This window comes from Dendrobium catenatum, unplaced genomic scaffold (genome assembly GCF_001605985.2).
Source record: "Dendrobium catenatum unplaced genomic scaffold, ASM160598v2 fragScaff_scaffold_30, whole genome shotgun sequence".
Classification (NCBI taxonomy): domain Eukaryota; kingdom Viridiplantae; phylum Streptophyta; class Magnoliopsida; order Asparagales; family Orchidaceae; genus Dendrobium; species Dendrobium catenatum.
This window is the reverse complement of record NW_021318492.1, coordinates 572,004-592,520: the sequence shown is the minus strand read 5'-3', so window position 1 is coordinate 592,520 and position 20,517 is coordinate 572,004. Positions and strand designations below refer to the sequence as shown.

The 20,517-nt window shown below is 33.6% G+C and overlaps 1 protein-coding gene across 3 annotated transcripts; it reads left to right on the top strand.

Moving 5' to 3' along the window:
• Nucleotides 1–824: 824 nt before the first annotated feature.
• Nucleotides 825–20,031, top strand: LOC110103763 (plastid division protein CDP1, chloroplastic). 3 transcript variants are annotated; one of them, XM_020832599.2, is made up of 14 exons: nt 828–1,390; nt 1,617–1,730; nt 1,826–1,963; nt 10,491–10,595; nt 10,699–10,821; nt 10,904–11,272; nt 11,362–11,457; nt 11,535–11,663; nt 17,888–17,953; nt 18,032–18,512; nt 18,669–18,823; nt 18,904–19,094; nt 19,178–19,353; nt 19,575–20,031. In XM_020832599.2, exons 1-13 carry the CDS (start codon nt 1,109–1,111, stop codon nt 19,260–19,262), a joined length of 2,334 nt encoding a protein of 777 aa, XP_020688258.1. In that variant the 5' UTR covers nt 828–1,108; the 3' UTR covers nt 19,263–19,353; nt 19,575–20,031. The 3 variants fall into 3 exon arrangements, with proteins under 3 accessions (XP_028549085.1, XP_020688250.1, XP_020688258.1); XM_028693252.1 differs by having other exon boundaries at nt 825–1,390; nt 18,032–18,823; nt 18,910–19,094; XM_020832591.2 differs by having other exon boundaries at nt 827–1,390; nt 18,032–18,823.
• Nucleotides 20,032–20,517: the final 486 nt, after the last annotated feature.

Sequence of the window (20,517 nt, the reverse complement as noted above, 5' to 3'; positions counted from 1 at the left end):
ATGTATTGTTCCTAGATTTAGGATTATTTTTTGTATGACATGTATGATCATTTGTGTAGCTATTTGTATAGCTTTAGGAGTCTTTTAATAGGGGTTTTTAGGCTGTAATATGAGGCCAAGAAAGAAATAAAGTTTATAGAATTTTTGGCTCTCCTCCCCTCTCCTCTCTCCCTCCTCATTCTCTCTCAAGATCCGGTGGAAGTTCTTCTTCCACAAGGAAGGGATCTGACATGATTGGAATCCAACCAATATGAACTTGACCCGTTTAAAATACTGGTCAAAAGACCAACCAGAAACCAACCAGCTAAAAAATCAAACACTACACATTAACCTATTTTGAATTATCATACACTTCTAATACCGAAAACATTTATTAAACATATCAATCTCAACTCAAATTTTTAGAATCAAATCATTTATTTCGCTTCTAAACTATCATACACTTCTAAAAAAAATGTATATTTAACTCAAACAATCTAATAAAAATGTAATATATTTTAATTTGAGAAATATGTAATGAAGGGCCTAAATACATGATTTAGATACATACAATTTTATTACAAATTATTTATATATCTAATACCCAAAATTTTAATATTACATTCTTATCACTCATATAAAATTTTAATATCGAATATATCACTATTATATTTCATGATTATCACCCATACTATCTTAAAAATTTTAATATTTTATTTTATACATTCATATTTATTTTATAAGAGATAAATACATAATATTATAATTTTAAATATTGAATATTTAAATAGCATGAAATAAAGTGCATGTATATCCACAATGAATTTTTTTGTGTGATTTTTCTTATGGGAATCGAGCTTTTATGTTACAGCGACGCTCTTTTTAGCATCAGTCATGTGGCGGAATCGATTCCTCAGCATTCGGTTTCCAATTTCTCCGTGCGCTTGAGATATCCTATGACTCCGGCAGTGGAGTGAAGCACAGAAGCCCTAACCCTAGCGCCGTCTCCATTCGGATTCTTTTCCACCAGGTGCACATATCACATGTAGTTCGGTCGTTGTTCTCCATCGAGATGAAGAAGCTCTGGTTGACTCGGTGTTTAGCTGCTGATTAATTTGTGCTTCTGGTCATGGCATTGGTTCACTTGGTGCTAAGTTTAGCTCCTTACTCTCGTTTCTTTGGGTATGGAGTTTTTGATGAGAGACGGCGGGTTATTCCCCCGTCTGAGTCTCGAGGCGGCGGAACTTTCTTAGGACGGATAGGTACAACTGGGCTAACGAAGAGGTTGTCGCCGGAGGCAAGAGCTAGATTGAGTCGGAGGTGCGTCGCAAGACGGTCTGCATTGAAGGCGACGGAGGTGGAGAGTGGGCAGATCGTAGGGCTGGTGGAGATTCCTGTCACATGTTATCAGGTTGTGGATTTTCTTATTTTTGTAATTTATATCGTTTCTTTGATTAGCGAACTCATACCATTTGCTGGAATAATGAATTCAAATGAGTTGTAGCTTTCAATTAAAATTCTAGTACTGTGGGTTGGAAGTTCGAATGAATGTTATAGGCATATGCGTGTGTTACTTTTGCAGTGTGACTAAACACCTTCATGTGGGTTTCTTCTTAGTTTCAGTGATATCTTTGCAGTTCTTAGGTCTTTCTCTGAAAGCTGAAAAGGATGAGGTTGTAAAAGCTGTGATGGATTTAAAAGATTCAGAGATCGAGGCTGGTTACACTGGAGATGCCATTTTCTCACGGCAGGTATCACAGGCAGAATACATTTTCATGTTGATGAGATAGATGTGAACAATTTCAAAAAAATATTATGTTGACATTCTTTCTACTTGTGTTTCCAGCATCTTCTAATGGATATCAGAGATAAGCTTCTATTTGAACCAGAATACGCTGGCAATTTAAAAGAAAACATTTCGCCAAAATCTTCTTTACGCATTCCTTGGGCTTGGTTGCCTGGTGCTTTGTGCCTTCTACAAGAGGTAAGTATGTCCTTTTCATCTGTTTGAAATTTTGACCCTGAAGAACTTTCATGATTGATCATGGATTGCTTAGGAAATACAAAAATGGGAATTCAATCATATCAGATCTTATAAACCTTGTTGGATGGTTATGGGTTAAAATATTAAGATTTCATATGATAAAGGAATATTGGTTATTTAGCGAATTTCACAATGTTTGATTTGATCACCATAAGGATTTGAAGCATACTTAGGATTATAAACATATGGCCATATGAAGCAATTATGCTATGAAACAACAAGTATCTTCTAAATTCTTCTTTCAAGAATTTGCAATATTTGTTTTTAATTTGAGATGTTTTTTAGGCAGGCCAGTGTAGTGTAGTTGCTAGATATTTCCTCTTTTTTTCTTTTTTCTTTTTTTTTTTTTAAGGGGGAGGGAGGATTTTGATTGCTATTTTTTTCTCCTTAGACTTTCGTGTTTGGCTTTATCCATTATTTGGGGTGGTGGCTTACAGGGCTTTGGAACGATGGCATTTGAATTGTTTACTTTGGACGTATCATGTACATATCTTTTTTGTGTTCTCTCTTGCTCCAAGCGATTCATGTTTTGTGGGATGTGGCTTTCTTTTATTGTTGTGATTTTGCAGTTTTTATTGGCAGAGCATGTATGCATATATACATATTGTGGATTTTAAAATTTTGGAATTTGGTTTACAATGCTAAGGTTTACATGTTGGAATTTGGCTTTCCTTTATTTTTGTCTCCTTTGGCTTTGGCTTTATCCATTATTTGGGGTGGTGGCTTATAGGGTTTTGGACGGTGGCATCTGGATTGTTTACTTTGGACGTATTACGTACACATCTTTTTGGTTTCTATTCTTTCTTGCTCTAAGCGATTCATGTTTTTGTGGCATGTGGCTAGGCGTGTAAACGAGTCGAGTTGAGCTCGAGCCAGGCCCAATTCGAGCTCGAACTCGATTCACCCCACAGTAAACGAGCTTGAGTCGTTCGCAATCCTTTCGCGTCTAGTCCGCCTTCCGCAGTGGTCTTCCGAGGTCCATGTATTTCTTTTTCCGCGTCATCTTCCGAGGTCCGCGTCGTCTTTCGCGTCGAATCCCAATTTAGTTTGCGCTCATGGTTCGCTTTCGAATCACAAATTCCGTTCTTCTGCGGGATTTTCAAAACTTCAGCAGGCCACCCATATTTATTATTATTATTTTTTAATTTGATTTGAAAAAAAAATGCAGATGCAACACTTCAACAACTTTTTAATAAAAGCTATCAATTCTTTACATGCCATCCGTATTTACTATTAATTTTTTTAATATTCTAATTTAATAAACAAAATAAAAATTATTTAATTATAAATTAGTGATTCGAGCTGGCTCGCGAGCTCACGAGTCGAGCCTCATACAAGATCAAACTTGTGGCTCCCTAAGCTCTGCTAGCAAGTTTGATAACGAGTCGAGCTCGAGCCGGCTCGGCTCACTTACACCCGTAGCTGTGGCTTTCCTTTGTTGTTCTGATTTTGTAGTTTCTATTGGCAGAGCATGTATGTATATATACATATTTGGGATTTTTAAAATGTGGAATTTGTTTGACAATGTTAAGTTTTCCGGATTGTGTATTTGGTTGTGGATATATATTTGGATTGTTCCAATTTATTGTTTTAATTAACATTGGGATTAGTCTAATTTTGAATTGAGTTAATCCTATGCCAGCCATTTCTATTAGCCTAGGGGATAGAGTCTATAAGTAGGGGTGTGTATTTGGTCTATTTAGTCGATTTGGTTTACAGATTGGATGGACTAATTAATTTTGATTCAAAAATTTATAAATTTGAACAAATTAAACTATTTTTCAAATCAAACTGATTCAAATTGAACTTTAGTTCTGTTTATTCAATTCTATTCTAAAATAACTGAAAGGTAATTAACTTTAATAATGAATCTAATTATATTTAGCTTAAATATTATATATTAAGAAAAATACCAATTAGTAATTCCTAAATTTATATTTTTTGCATTTGAAATAAAGAATATCCATATTATTTATATTTCATGGGATTTGTTGATTAATTGTTTGAAGATATTATTATAATTTAATTTTTTGGTTTGATTAGCTTTAAGAAACAAAAATCAAAGAAGGTTAAAATTACAACAAAAAATTGAATTGATACTTTAATAATCGAACCTAAGCAATAAAATAAGATTCATTTGGCTCAATTTTATGGTTTTATTCAAATTTCAAACAATACACATTGTATTTATAAGAGCCATGTAATTTAAACTTTAAGCTTAAATAAAATTTCTCTTTCCAATTTTAATCTTGTGTGTGAAAGTTGGATATGTGATTCCTTTGGGTGCAGTACAAGTGCAATTTCCTGATTTTGGGGGAAGTCTTCTTTTTACACCTACATTAGGCTTTTTTTTTCTCATTTTGATATTTTCATTCATTAGTTCATTTCATCTACATAATTTAATATTGGTTTGTTTAATGCTATTAATTTTGATGGAGAATTGACTCATTTTAAATTCAATTATGAAAATTTAATTTAATTGTTTTCTAATTTTTTGTATTTTTAATTCCTTGCATAATTTCTTGAAGTATTTCATCACTTCATTATCCATTGTATTGTAATTATACTATTGCATGTTCATATTTAATGAAAGTAAGTTGTTAAATGAATTGGTGACATGTGATATGTGAATCATCAAATTTCTATGCATGAAATAATGTTGCACATCATATTAGTACATCAATTTGTGAGAAATCTATTATGCTGTATTCTTATTGATTCTTATAAAGATTCTCTTTGAATTTGTCTCTCCAATTTGCAATCCTGAAAGGGTATCTATGTGACGTATTGGGATTTACTTTAGTCTAATAATTCACCATATAGGAGTGGCGATAGTCTAGTATTTGTGTGACTAAAACACCAGCAGTGATGATCCCATACTAAAAACATGACGCAGTTTACATATAGACAATCTTAACATGCACTTACATACCCCCATAAATAAACAATGAGATTCTAATTACGCTGAATTACACAAATTATACTTAATTAATCGTTGCATATGGTTCTTTCTAAGTTAGCTCCCAAGCTAGAGCCTCATCTTTCCTAAATGCAAAGTTGGGGTCCTTTTCCCCTATAAATAACTTCAATGAAAAGCTTTTGGAGCTTGTAGGAAGAAGCATTGAAGCACTATCAGAGGAACATCATGATGACATTATGGTATAAGTGCATGTTCATTACAAAATGGTCTTTGCTTATAGTTTTCTTCATCATCAACTTGATGTCATCAACTGTTGGTTTAATGTGATCCTTTTGTTCGTTGTTTCATAAGGACTCCTTAGTCCCCATAAAGCTTAGCTTATCTATGTCACCTATACATACCTTTCTTGGCTTGTGTTTAAATGATACTCTTACTAGTAATTTTTGTACCTTCATTTCTTGGTGTGGGTGGGATGCTCTTCGCGTGGAATTGTTACCCAAATTCCTCGAAATCTTGAGGCTTTTAGCTAAACTTCGCTCCTCATTATGGGAAAAAAATATACCATGCAAAATTGTGGCCATGATCACTGTGTCATCAACTAGGAGTTGGGCTCATGTGCACTAAGAATAAGATCCAACCCTAAAAGATGCCACTCGTAAACTTTGACACAGATTTTCTGCAATCAAAATGCAGTTGGAGAATGAAGCAAGCATGATTGAATTGAGTTGGAGATTGAACAAGGATTGTTAGCTCCTCTTGGTTTAAAAGCGATGAAAAAGCACAAAAATGCCATATGGACAAATAATGGAATGCCCGTAAAACATGTTGCATGTAATTGTGTTTGACATATATGTCCCTAAAATATACAACAATGTGTAATTACATGAACTACATTCATAATTATGCATGGCCTCACATTTTACCATGGTTTTGAAAATTGGACTGGATCGTATGGTTCGACTGGTTCAACCGTGAACTAGTCATGTGGCCTGTTCGATCCTCATGAAAAATCGGTCCACTATCAAATCGGTAAAATTGGTTCCGATCTTTAAAGACCATCCAATTTTATTCATAATATATTAAAATAATTTAATTTAATATATAATATTTAATTAAATATGATATTAATTTAAATATAACATATTTTATTTGTTTAATTATATCCGTCAATTTTAAATTATTATGTATTAACACTGCCATTGCCAGGTCCCAAGTCCTGGATGAGAAAAGTGGTGGGTTGCGTTAGGTATTTGACAGCCAGCGTAAAACTTGTCGAACAATAATAATAATAATAATGTATTAAGCACTAACAAATAATACCCACATGGTTCCACCACCCTATGTGGGTTCTTAATTCATGAATACATGAAAAGCCATATGAACAATACAATGCAAACCTCCTAAGTGATGTGGGACTAAACAATTAGTAGAAATTTCTACAATGTGTGCATGGTGGATTGCTTCCATGAGGATTCTTTGAAAAAAAAAATATATAGAATATTCAAATAAAAAATGGTTATAATAATTTTTAATGTTCTTAAATTTATAATTATTTGTGTATTATAATTATCTTAAAATATATTAAAAATTTTTTAAGATATATTTTCGGTATAATTTTGATTATAATATACTAATAAACTTTTTTTTACCTAATTTCTCTCTAAATATGAAATTAAATAATATTAAGAAAATAATAATCTAAAATAAATAATGTAGTATGACTTTATAAATTTGATTTTATAATGTGAATTATATATATAATTTATAGGTGTAAATTTTACCTAAATATATAACATAAATTAAAAATTATTTATATTAAATTTATATATTTATATATAAAACTAAATTTCTATTAAATAAAAATTAAAAATCAATGATTTGAGATATTTAAATTTAAATTAAATTTATTAATTATGTGATTTAAATATATAATAAAAATTAATAATTATTTATATTTAATTTTAAATTTATGAAATATATTATTTATGTATGAATTTATTTATTTTTTAGTCCCAAAATTATTTTATTTCATAATTATTACAAAGTTATTTATTATTTAAATATATTTTTTTTCATTTGGGGTAAGGACCATTAACTGCAATAATTAAAATATAAAATGCCACAATAATAATAAAAATTATTATTATAATAATAATAATTTTTTCAAAATAAATTTTTATGTTGATCACAACAAGTATTGCCTAATGAATGAATGAATTGCAATAGAGATGGATAGTCCCACAGATGGACCCACCATTTCTTTGAAAAAAATTCAAGGAAACTCAAGTGTCACAAATGGTTTCTAGCCAATCCAAATCAGGAAGCTTGCAGGCATCTTTAGCTTGAACCAATGGGTCTAGCCAAAGAAGAGGGTGAAGAGCATTGGTGTTCTCTCTTGCAAAACAAAATTGTTCATAGACTATAGAGGACAACTTAAAAAGAGGAAAGCATGTCTTAAACTTTAACCACATGTGGAATTGTTTCAGTTAAATTCTATAACAATCTGTATCCGTTCCACGTTTGTTAAGCGTGTTTGCACTGACAAGGCTTTATTGGGTTACTTTTGGCCTTTGATTAGAGATGTTAGCTTACTATGTCAATAGCAGGCTCCATGCCCATGTTGGTATATATACACAAATACTATTGGAGTCAATACTGTGCATCGTTCGAAGTTCTGCCAAATGACAATAACTATTGTTTGGCACCAGCATAGGTGGTCTCACTAATACTTTGATGCTTGTTCTCTACTATCCATTAATCTACCCCATCTTTACCAAATTGCAATTTTTTCTAAAATTTTATTCCTTTAGGTTTATTGAGGATGTTAGTAGCGTATTATGTAGATGAAATTCTATTTACTTGATGATAGTGGAAATTTGTACTTTCTACTGTGCGATAGTTGTTGGATACTAGATAGTTATTTAAGGAGTTCATTCAAATGACATAATTTTATTAGGTGATTTCTTTTTAAATAGATGAAATATTAAAACAATGGATACAACAATAACAAGTCTTTATTCCACTATGCGGGGTCGATAGTAGAATAATGGATGAAATATTTAGTCAAGATCAAGTATGTGATATTCAAGTCTATCATGTGTGAGATAACAAAAATTATCAATCTATATTGTTAAAAGATTAAGTGATATTTATGCGTGAATGTGTTTAACTATCAATGATTTATTATAAAGAAGATTGGGGATTTAGATGAGATACAGTGTAGCTGAGCTAGGGGTGTAAACGAGTCGAGTCGAGTCGAGTTTTGGCCCTTATCGAGCTCGGCTCGTTAGATAGATAGCGAGCTCGAACTCGAGCTCGAGCTCGAGTCGAGCTCGACAGTCGAGCTCGAACTCGAGCTCGTGTCACTGTTAACGAGCTCTTAGAAGTGGGCTATTTTTTAAAATCATATTGAAATTATTTATAAATATTATAATCTAAGCAATCAAATAAAAAGTATGTAAAACCCAAAAAAATCCAGCTTCCTTTTCCCCCAATTTCCCATTCTTTATGTGTTTATGCTTTCAATGCTTCTCTCATTTGCCTTCAGCTTCTCTTTTTTTCTAAAAGACAGAAGTTGACTCATAAATTGACTCAAACTCATCTGCGTAGGCTCAAGTTCTAGCTCGATTAATTAAGTCAAGTCAAGTTCAAATTTTTGTTGACCAAGCTCAACTCAAATTGTTTCACCCAAAATCAGTTAACTTCTAGATTTAAGGTTGGTAGTTAAAATGGAGAACTGTCTTGATGTAATATGCCATAAGAGAAATTGATAGACTTGAAGGTTAAATTTTTGAAATTATAATCAAATTGGTTATACTTGATGGATATGACAAAAATAAGTTTGTTAAGATGTATCAACTAGAATTGATTGATTGGGAATTGTTTATGTTTATAGAGATGATAGGTGTAACACACTAACACTTATTGAAATGAGATAATATAAAATAGTTTTAAGGTTGTATGGACATGTAAAATAGAGGGTGAGGGACACACCCATAAGATTGGTGTATAAAAATTATTGTGAAAAAGATGACGGGAAAAGGTATAAACATAAGGTAACTTGGTTAGAAATTATGTTAAAACGATTGTGCATATAGCGTGAACACCTCATGCTAAACTCAACAAGAATTAATGGAGTGTAAGGATATATAATTCCGATCCAAACCATTAGGATAATACATGATGATGATGTTGACACATGACCTTGCATGATAGAGTTGGCCTAGAATAATGCTTAGGTAACTTTGATTGTAACATGGAGTTCAAGAGTTTGAATACAAAAAAGCATATTGATGTAGTCATGAATTATTATTTTATGTTTGTTTTTTTCTTGTGTTTTTGGATGCTATGTAATTTTATTTTGTATTGCCCTATGATGAAAACAACCCATCATCATGCTGGGTTAGGTGCTTTCAGGTCAATTCACTCCATTGCCTTCCTATTGTGTTGATCTTACTTCCTTGCTCCTGTTGTCTGCTATTTTTTCCCTGTTGTCTTCTATTTTTTCTCTGTTGTTTGTTGGTTTTCCCTGATTTCTTGTCATTTTTCCTGCTATTTGCTCTGTTTCTCTGTTGGTTGTTCAATTTTCTTGCTGGCTGCTCAGTTTTCCTGTTTTCTACTTAGTTTCCCTGCTGGTTGGCTCGGTTTTCTTATTGTTGGATGCTCGATTTTCTCTTTGTTGTTTCCTATGCAGGATGCTTTGTGTTTCTCTTTTGAGGGCTATGTTGGATGGTTCTTATTGGCTGTTTTGGAGGCTCATTTATGAGAGTTAATGCATGCCCTTTCCCCTCATTTCTCCTATAAATACTAGATGAATTTCATTGTGCAGAAGTTGTTGATTATGTAAATAAATTTAAAACTGAGGGTTTCTACTTAGCTTGCGAGCTAGTCTTACCCCTATCCCCTATTACTTCCTCTCGGTCTTCTTTCTACTTCTTCTCTCCACAGTTTTTCTTCCACCAGTATCTTTCTTCCATAAACATTGAGAGTTATAAGGTGTTGTTGTGCCCTGTTGTGTTGGTATTTGCCAGAGGGGCGCCGACTTGAACGGGATCATAATTTTTTGTGGTGAACTACTTGTTTGAGTTTTCCTTTGAGCATCATTCCATATTTTTGTGATTTGCATGTGAGGTGATCGATTGCGGTTGTTCTGAGGGTATAAAATTTCATGTTTTAGTTTGTTTCTTTTTTTTGCTCGATTTCCTAATCATTTTCTCATATTTGTTTCCTATTAAGTCTCTTTCAGTTGGTGTTGGTTTATGTTTTATTGAAAGGAAGTGTCTTAATGCTTTCCTAGTGTTCTCCTACTTGATTTCAGAGCTTAGATTTCATCAATTTGGTATCAGAGCTTAGGTTACATTAATTTGATATCAGAGCTTAGGTTGCATTACATATTAATAATTTAGGGGTAAAAATGTATGCATCAGTTTCTTTCTAGATATCCTACATAAGTTAGAGACTCGTGCAGTAGGTACACCCTAATCATGACATGGCAATGTATTTTTATTATACTAGCTATTTGAATGCTTTTGTTGCATTTTTTTACAGGTTGGAGAAGAAAAAATGGTGGTAGGAATTGGTAAGGCAGCTCTTGAACATTCTGATGTTAAGCCATATGTTCACGATGTGCTTCTCTCTATGGCACTAGCTGAAGTAAGATATGGCCGTGAAAGGAACTCTATTTTGTTTAAAAATATTTCTTTATGTCTACAACGTGTCAAAGCTAAACATGTAAGTTATACTTTCATTCTTTTAGTGTGCAATTGCAAAGGCTTCTTTTGAGAAAAGCAAAGTGTATGAAGGATTTGAAGCCCTTGCTCGTGCTCAGTACCTTTTAAAGAGCAAAGATTCTCTTGGGAGTATGCCACTGCTATCTCAGGCAAGTATGCTGTTGAAGTGTCTCTGTAAGCTTATTCCAACATATTCTTCGAAATAAGTTGTTTTATTAGGCATGATTCCAGATAGAGGAATCTTTGGAAGAGCTTGCTCCAGCCTGTACTTTGGAGCTGTTAAGCTTGCCTCACATCTCTGATAATGCTGAGCGTAGAAGAGGTGCGATTGCGGCCTTGCGTGAATTACTCAGACAAGGTCTTGATGTTGAAACTTCCTGTAGAGTTCAAGACTGGCATTGCTTCTTAAGCCAGGCGTTGAAGAAGATGATGGCCTCTGAAATAGTTGATCTACTTTCTTGGGAAAACTTGGCTTCTGCTCGGAAGAACAAGAAATTACTTGAATCTCAGAACCAGAAAGTTGTAATTGATTTTGATTGCTTTTATTTGGCGATGATTGCACATTTAGCTCTTGGTTTTTCAACAAGACAAATGGATTTGGTATATTCTCGTTGAACTGATATCCTATTTTAGCCTTCATTGCTAGGTGTGATTTTTTAACTCAGTTTAATTTTTCCCCTATATTGTAGATCGATAAAGCTAAAACCATTTGCGAGTGTTTGATTGCATCAGAGGGTGCAGACTTGAAGCTTGAGGAAGCACTTGTCTCATTTCTTTTGGGACAGGTACTTTGTCTCTATCTAGTATCTACCCCTTATAGCTCTCATTTTTTATATTTATAATGCTAATTCTAGGCTTTTAGATTGGTGAAGCAGCAGTGTTTGAGAAGCTTCAGCAGCTTGAAATCAATGGGAACTCAACCTTGCAAAGTTCTACTGCAGATATTCCTAAAACAGAAGTCAGGGACAAGCAGGCTATATATCAATCACTAGTATGTCATGTGCCACGCTTCATGAATCTCATGCATTTTTAATGTTTAAATAACTTACTTGTGTTAAAATCTGATGATATTCAAGTGCTAGCTGGTTTATTCAGGTAGCTAAACTCCATTCAGCTTATCCCTTTTTGCAAGACCTCAATTTAGGTTATTGATTATAGCTTAGTCGAAGCATATTTATTGTGTTTTCTTTCCTGGGAATATTCTCTGCAATCGAGTCTGAGCTGATTATTCATGGTGCTTATGTTGAATTTTGGAGGCCTTCAGGTTTATTTGTTGTCTTAATGATGAACAATAATATTCATTGTAATCAGGTATTGAGCTTGTTTAAAGGCAACCTAGCTTGTATAGGTGGATCTATATCGTTATATAGTATACAAAGCTGATTGATATATTGTGAATGGCATTGTTTGCAAACCATAGAAGAAGAAAATTACAATCAGCTAATGGAAAGTGAGAGGACAAAACCCTGATCTTCATTACCGTGTACAATATTACAATGAAATCTTTTATAGAGATGGCTACAGTAATGTTTATGTAATATTCAAGAATTTGAAAGGTTAAAAGTCAAAATTTAATCAGAATATTGTATCCCATTTTTTGCACCTCTCAAATTTGATAAGTAATATTGCTTGCACGATATATTGTTGAATGTTATTTCAGGTAAAGAAAGGGACAAAGTAGAACCTAAATGAGGATCATGTTATGATAGACTACTATGTTTTTGGTGTTACAATTTTGTTATAAGATAAAAGAATAATTAGGCATCTATGTGACTGAAAATTTTGAGGTGTATAAGGAGTACTAATGTGTATTAGAAACTCTGTAGTTAAACAAATTAAAAATATTAGAACTACTTATACTCAATTGATTTGTGTTAATTGTTAAATTCTTTTGGATTAAAAATTTGTGTATACAAAAAATTATTTTCACTTGTCCCATTATGCTTTGTGTTTGACTGAGAGTGGCCGTTGGGGGGTGTGATAGTTTAAGTAAATAGTAGAGGTATTTATAAATGGATAATTCAAACATATGGACAACCATGATGAAATTCAAAGATATAGTGGAGATGTGTTGTAGTATTGCCCCTCAAATTGATGAGTTTCTTAGAGTTGTCAATTTGTTGTGAAGTAATTGGAAGCACGTGTTGTTTAGGGACTCAGTGAAGATATCAGCTAGCTGCCTTTTAGTGGCAATGTGATGGGCAATAATGCTTTTGGATTTGATGCAATCACAAATAAAAATGATAGTTAATCACTATGTTTTGTTATGATATGAAACACAAATGGTTATTGGCCAGAGCGATTGCCAAAGCATTGTCATATGATAGGTGATTAGAATGCTAATCAATTAAAGTCAATGAATCTATATTATATGAGTAGCGATGGTTGCCAGTACTCTATATTTGGATTGCTTCTTCATGCCCCAAGAGATAGGCATAGAATCATGAAGCATGCGGTAACATGTAGGGACTTGTGGTTAGTGCAATCTCCTGCCCCAATTTGAATCAAAATATTCATGTAGTTGAAGGGGCCATGGTAAATGGGTATGCCATATGTTGGTGGCTTTTACGCATTGAAGCACCCTTTTGTGCTGTTGGAAATGTTGATCAAGTGGATGATTCGTGTGTTGACATAAATGGTTCATGACCAAGTCTTATTATAGTAAGATATTGGGGTGATTCTACCAAATGGCGATGGAGAGTAGGTTCAGAATAGCTAGTGTCATGGGTTTTTGGGGAGGATGCTTTGGAGGTGTTAGGATTTTGAATTGGCTTGCAAATGCTTGGCTGTTGAAGAATATTGAGCTGTTGAAGAATATTGATAAGGTATTTAAGTGAAGTTCATAAGTTATTTAATTTGATTGAATTAGGGGTGTCAAAAGAGACTGACAGGTTGAGTTTGGGTGTGACCCGACATTAACCCGACCCAAATCTAATAAACCCGAACCCGACCCATTTAATAAATTGTTCAGAAAGATCAACCCAATCCGCTAGCAACCCTAATGACCCGAGTCTGACTTGTTAACTCATTACTTATAACTTATTTTTTAACTCAAACTTGAATTGATCCGAACTTTTTAACACGAATTAGTTTATTTTTTACAACTTATTAATTATTAAGTTTAGGATATTTGATAAAAAATAAGAAGATTATACCTACAAGAAAAAAAAAGGGGGACATTATTAAACATGTCATTTTTAGGTAAAAATAGGTTTGTTGGTCAACATGAATCTAACCAGTTTAATAAATGAGTTAGAAAACTCAACCCAAACCCGTCTCGTTTATTAAATGGGTGAACCAGAGTTCCGATTTCTTAGGGCGGGTTCAGGTTGGATTGGTGGGTCGGGTCACTTATTGGTAGGCTTAGATTGAATGCCCAAAAAGCAGATAGATAGCCTAAATTGCACATATTGAAGTGTTGATTGAGGTTGCCCCGCTACTAAGAGATGACATTGTCATGATTGCTATTTGCTAGTTAGGAGAATTTCAATAACATAAAAAAGAAGATACATTATTGCGAAATTGTGTAGCACCAAAGAATTCACAATGTTGGGCTAGAATCAAAGCTATTGAATGTGTTATGAAAGAGTGGCAAACTACCAGCGAGGTGATTGTGGGAGGCCATACATGATTTTTTGTAAGAAGCATACTAGCTAAGGATGGTGTGGATCTATGAAACCTTAAGATTGATATAAATAGTTTTTTGAAGACATCCCTATAAGAAGGTGTTGAAGACATCCATTTGGTTGTGATGGACTACATCAATGATGAGAATTTAGATTGTTGGTATTTTCCCAAAGAGACTAAATGTTTCATTATAGTCAAAGCCTTGCACCTATTTATAGCCTTTCTGGTCTTCGAGAGAGACTTATGTATAGGGAGAATCACAACGGATTAAATTATACCATCCTGAGGGGCAGGAACGGTGGTGGGCCTTTATGCTCCAGCATGAAAATCAATGGAAGGAAAATTAGTCATACATGCATTTATTTTTTAATAACTCTGTAGAAAAGATATCGTATTATCTCAAAGGATAAAAGATGGGTCAGTCTATAGATTCGAAAGGCAAAAATATAACAAATTTTTCCTCTACTCAACACATATTATTGAATAGGGTTTATTTTATTATTAGTAATCCGATTTCCCATGGTGCAACCCCCATAGTTAATCACATCTTGAATAAAGAGTTCAAGAATACTCTTGATGAAGTGTGTGTTCATTTAATTTTTTCGGGGTTTGGTACATAAAATGTCTTCTAAGATTTTCTATTTCAATGGAAGAAAGGGGCTCAAAATGGTTAGTCATCATGCAAATGGTATACAAAAAGCATATAGAGGTCATCATAATGGAGGTGAAATCACACATGGGAAACATATCATGCATAATAATCGAGCATGTGAAACGACGTCATCCACTGACGTGGATATATGGGTTTTATAATCTCTCAAGAATGGTAACTTGCCCATTGATGAGAATTAAAATACTCAATAGACAATTTAAGTCTCAATCCTAAATTTAAGGGGGACTAAATTTAAGAATGAGATATGGCCCATTGTCTAATCTAATGCTGAAACTGCAATGAAACTTATAACTTGAAACCCCACCAGGTATTATGCTTGCTCATGACTTGGACTTACATAGGGGTGTAAACGAGTCGAGTATTTGTCTAATCGAGTTAAGCTTATTTAGTTTTTACTGAGCTCGAGCTCATTACTAAGCTTGAGCTCGTCTCATTAAAAAATTTGTAGGCTCGAGCCCAGCTTGATTGCTCAAGCTCAGTTGAAAAACTCGAGCTTGACTTGTTTATTGAGCTCGATTTCTTTGTTTTAAATTAAATTTTTTATTTTTTTTTATAATTTTGTTTTAACATATAATTAATTTAAAATATTAAATATATTATATAATGCTAATTTAAATTAAGTTTTAAATATATTTTAAGTTAGTCGAGCATCTCAACGAGCTTACGAGCCAAGCCTGACTGAGCTTTAGCTCGTTTAATATACAAGCTCGAACTCGTGGCTTGATAAGCCCGTTAACTAGTCGAGCTCAAGTCGGCTCGCGAGATGGCTCGGCTCACTTACACCCCTAGACCAACTTTTTTGCCTAGACCTGCCTAATTGCATAAAAATCATGATGTTCATTCTCTATACATGTGCAAGATAGGGTAGGTGTGATGTATGAGAAAAGTTCTTACAAACTGACCACATAATCAAAAGATAACCCGACTATGAATGAACATGATTTGCATATGAGAGTTTAATTTAGTTATCTAATTTTAAGTGAGTTGTAGAAAATAAATCCAACATATTGACTCATTGAGCTATGCATATGTGTGCATTAGTCTAAGGTTTTTATTAATTTTTTAAATCTTATTTTTAATGGACAGGGCGATCAACAAAATGTTGACTACACATCTGTAGTTCACCAAAGGGTTTGATATTTATTTTTTTAAAAGAGAATCTGTAAGAGAAGACATTCATCTATTTTTAAAGATTATTTTTTTTAATTTTTTATGATTATTTTTTAGTCATTTGGCTATTTAAGATAAAAAATTTAACATGCTAAAGTCTAATGATAACAAAAATCTAGATCGACTCCAAGCAAAATATATAAAGAAACATAGAAAAAAATGCAGTTCTAATGCACAATTAAAATAAACAATCAATCACAATCTTAAAGAATAGAGAAAAGCCCAAAGTACAGCTGGGTCTGTTATACATCTTAGGAAAAATGAAAAGAAAAATAGTTGAGCTCTATCATAATTACAACTCAGTTTAGAAACTATGCATAAAAGAAATTATATGTTGAGTCTTGAAGGTCTCCATCTACATCATCACTTGGTTACCTGCCTTTTGAAATACCTACATAGCTATCCTATGTTATAATATACATGAATAAAACGAAACAAAACAAAACAAAATCCCAACAAAATATATGTTAGCACAATAAAGCATTAATCATATGATTATATAAAGCTTGGCATATATTGGTGTTGACCTGTATTTTTAGCCCCTGTAGGCCATGCCTATTCAGGGCTTGAGCTTATTATGATAACACCTTCAAGTAAAACATGTATATTTATTAAATTTAACTGCTTTTGGGCATGACCACCTGCAAGGTAAAGCAATATATTTCTATCTAATCACTTAAGTGCAAATGCTCAAAATATCATATCACAAATCAACAAACAAACATGCATAATGTTATATAAGATCATCACATCACAATATGCATAAAAAGAAAAATTCTAACTGGACCTTTGCCCTAAGATGCCCAAGGGATGCGCTTATCACAGCGCCTAGTGTTTGCTAAGCTGGTAAGGGTGTTAATCTAGCCAAATATGTGGTGTTCAAATTGTAGGTCTGATTGAATAATGTTTAAATTTATTAACCATGGGTGATTTTAATTTAAATTATTAATGATATCTGCTCATTTATTATATATTTTTTAATTTAGGAGTTTTATCATTAAGGATTATAACGAGCCCAAATATGATGAACACAACCCACCCTGAAGTGGGACATGTCATCATAAGGGTCCTCAAATCTAACTGGACCTTTGCCCTAAGATGCCCAAGGGACTTTTTTAGGATCTATAGCATGTTATTCTACTTTTTACTCTTGTTGGTGAAAATTCAATGGCTTGCTCATCTTTTTTTTTGTTCTGTTTAGTGATGCCAAATGATAGAAAATAAAGCTGGGAATAAGCTATCAAGTATCATATTTGCTTTTGTTAAAAAAAAAATCTTAACTAAAATATTCTTACCCGTGAAAAAAACTTCTGAAAGTTGGCTAGGGATTGCATGGTCTGTGTGACATTCTGTCTAACCAGATTAGGCTATGAACAATCAAACCACGAAGAATAATTGTATCCATGATGAATTAGCTGGTTTAACAAGCTCTCTGTTTCTTTAGTTTTCTGATGAGTAAGGAGATTTCTCACGTAGAATCATCTTTTTTGAGGAAATTGGCATGTCTTACCCGATATATTTATTGAAATGATTGATTACTCTGTTTTGTAAATTTACTGCATTGAATAGTGCCTGTTGGAAAGATTTGAGTTATACCATTACTTCATACCATCTTTCATGGCAGGAAGTGTAGTTTAAACATGTGGTAACTAGATGGTTTTATCTGTTGCACGCCTTCTCGTTATCAGAGCTTGCATTTAGGTTGTAATTTGTCTTATGCCAGATGACCTACTGAAATTGACCAGGAAAAGTGGCTGAAGGATGCTGCTCTTTCTGTGTTTCCCGATACACGAGAATGCGCTTCCTCTTTGGTGAGTGTAAGAATTAATCAAAGGCTGAAGAAATCTATTTGCTTGTTGCATCCTTAATTATCTACTGTCATCTTGCAGGCAAACTTTTTTGGAGGGCCAAAAAGGATTCTCAATCTCAGTAATAAAAAAATAGGGACTTCTACTGCCTTTTATGCTAACAACAGATCACCTTCGTTTGGTCTTTCACGAGAAAATACCACTTTTGTTGAGCACTCTCCAATAAAGTTAGCAAGACATATGGGAGAGGCTGTAAAACAGCTCGCACCAGTGAGCTTGCAGACCCAATCAAGTCTGAAGAAGGCTAACAATATGACCAGCAATCCATCAAATTCTCCATTGAAGAGAAGCCTTAATCTTCAGAATTCAAAATTTTGGGAAAGCTGGAGCCTCACGGGTGATATTCTGGGAAGGATAGCATGCACCACCTTTGTTGGTTGTGTCATGCTTGGTGTATTAAAGATGCTTAGTACTGCTCAGCCCAGAATCTCACATATGTTGCAGCCTAGTCAATCAACGATGAACAACAATGCCAGCATATGGACATTTGACAATGCACCTGGTGTGAAAAGCTCTTCTTTCATTGATAAGAGTATTTTCTGTCAGCTTAAAAATCTGCTGGCACTTTTCAAACATTACTACAGACATCCAGCAGATAGAAGAAAAATAGAAAATCCTTTGTTTATTGATAATCTTTCATCTTTAACTATGGCATCAGCTGTTGCTGGTACTGCTGCACACAGAAGGAAAATGCCTTTGGAAGAAGCAGAAAGCCTGGTGAAGCAATGGCAAGATATCAAAGCCGAGGCATTGGGTCCTGATCATCAAATAGATACCCTGTCTGAGATTCTTTCTGAGTCAATGCTGTCAAAGGTCGGCATTCTGTATCTCTTTGTTTGTTTCTTTAAACTTCTCTGTAATTTTTCTTGACATCCTCAATTTGTTATGGGCAGTGGCAGGATTTAGCATCTTCAGCCAAAAAAGGAGCATGCTTTTGGAGGTTTGTTTTACTTAAATTATCTATTCTTAGGGCCGATATAGTACTAGATGAGCTTGGCGCTGAGGTTGCCGAAGTAGAAGCAGTGTTAGAAGAAGCTGCTGAGCTTGTAAAAGATTCTCAGCCCAGAAGACCTAGCTATTACAGGTACTTTCTACAGCCATCTAATCACACTTCTATCCTTTTCTGAAATGCCTGGTTATTTATTCTTCTTGAATACCTTACTGCAGTACATACAAAGTACAATATATGTTAAAAAAGCAGGACGATGGTTCATGGAGGTTCTGCAGCGGTGGAATCGAGAGCTCTACATGAACTTCCTATAATCATCGACTATTAAGAGCACATCATATGTTTCTCTACTTTTTATCATCTTACAGCTTTGTGCAGCATCTTGTTATATCCAGTGAGTTCTTTTAATTAGTTTTTCTTGCGTAATTCATATACAAGAGATCTTAGCAAATTAAGGTTTCGTTTGGGACGTCTTTCTCTCTACTTCTTAAAGCAGCTTTCTAGTAAAAAACATTAATTTTGATGCTAAAAAGCTGCTTTAAGAAGCAGTAAGAAAGCCGTCTCAAACGAAGCCAAAGATTGATAGGGTTCTATGCTTTTTTTCTTAATTTCTAGGTGATGATGGGTTCATTAAAATAATCAACCTGTCAATGGACAAGAAGTAGAAGCTGAGCTACATTATCAAATAAATTCCTGTTTCTTACACGGCTAACTCTGCAGTAAGCCCTTTCCTTTGGCCATTATTTTCTTCATATTCTAGACTAACCGGCATGTTGAATTTATAGCTTGGTCCAGTTTGGCACCAATGAACTATGCTGATTACTGTTAAGAATTTGAATTGTTTACTTTAAACTAACGATGATATTCTTTTCAATTTGGTCTTTGATTGTCCCACTTTCGGATTTGCTGTTAGCAGGATTGCAAATACCATTCTGATTTGCGTTTTTCTATGTATCTTTGTGTTTGGCAAGTCCCTTTTTAGGATAGAGTTGGTTTTCCTGATTGTCATTTGTTAAATATTTGCATTTTATGGTTCTTTTTCTTGATAAAAGACAAGGGCAGCTTTCATATCTTTTACTGCTTCTAATGAATGGTTAATTCTGCTGCTTTGAACGCTTTGGTCTTGGTGGACTAACGATTAAATAGTGGCTTTTTTATGTGTAGCTGTACAGTTGGTACTAATTTAAATTGAATCGAATGCATTTGAACAGACTTCGTAAATCAGCTTTTTAGTATATAAATTAAAAATTTTGTACGTAAATAGCTTCTTGAAGCAGTAAGAAAATTGCCCCAAACTGAGAAGATGAGTTTTCTTAGAGTATGTTTTTTTTATTTGTTTATAAAAGGGTGTTAAATGCAAGTATGCAACAATACTGGTGAGTCTTAGGTTTTGTTTGAGATAGTTTTTGGTCACTATTTTTTGTTGCTTTTAAAAAACTGCATTAAAAAGTTGTTTTAAAAAGCAGTAAGAAAATTATCCTGAACAAAGCCTAAAGCTTTGTTTGGGTTGGCTTTCTTATTGTTTCTTAAAGCAGCTTTCAAGTACAAAAATTTTAAT

Excerpts from the sequence above, each read along its gene's own strand:
- LOC110103763 (XM_020832591.2), top strand. The coding sequence starts at position 1,109 with ATGGCATTGGTTCACTTGGTGCTAAGTTTAGCTCCTTACTCTCGTTTC. Across the intron at positions 11,664-17,887 it reads AGGCTATATATCAATCACTA|GAAAAGTGGCTGAAGGATGC; the intron begins GTATGTCATGTG and ends GAAATTGACCAG. Across the intron at positions 17,954-18,031 it reads GAGAATGCGCTTCCTCTTTG|GCAAACTTTTTTGGAGGGCC; the intron begins GTGAGTGTAAGA and ends GTCATCTTGCAG.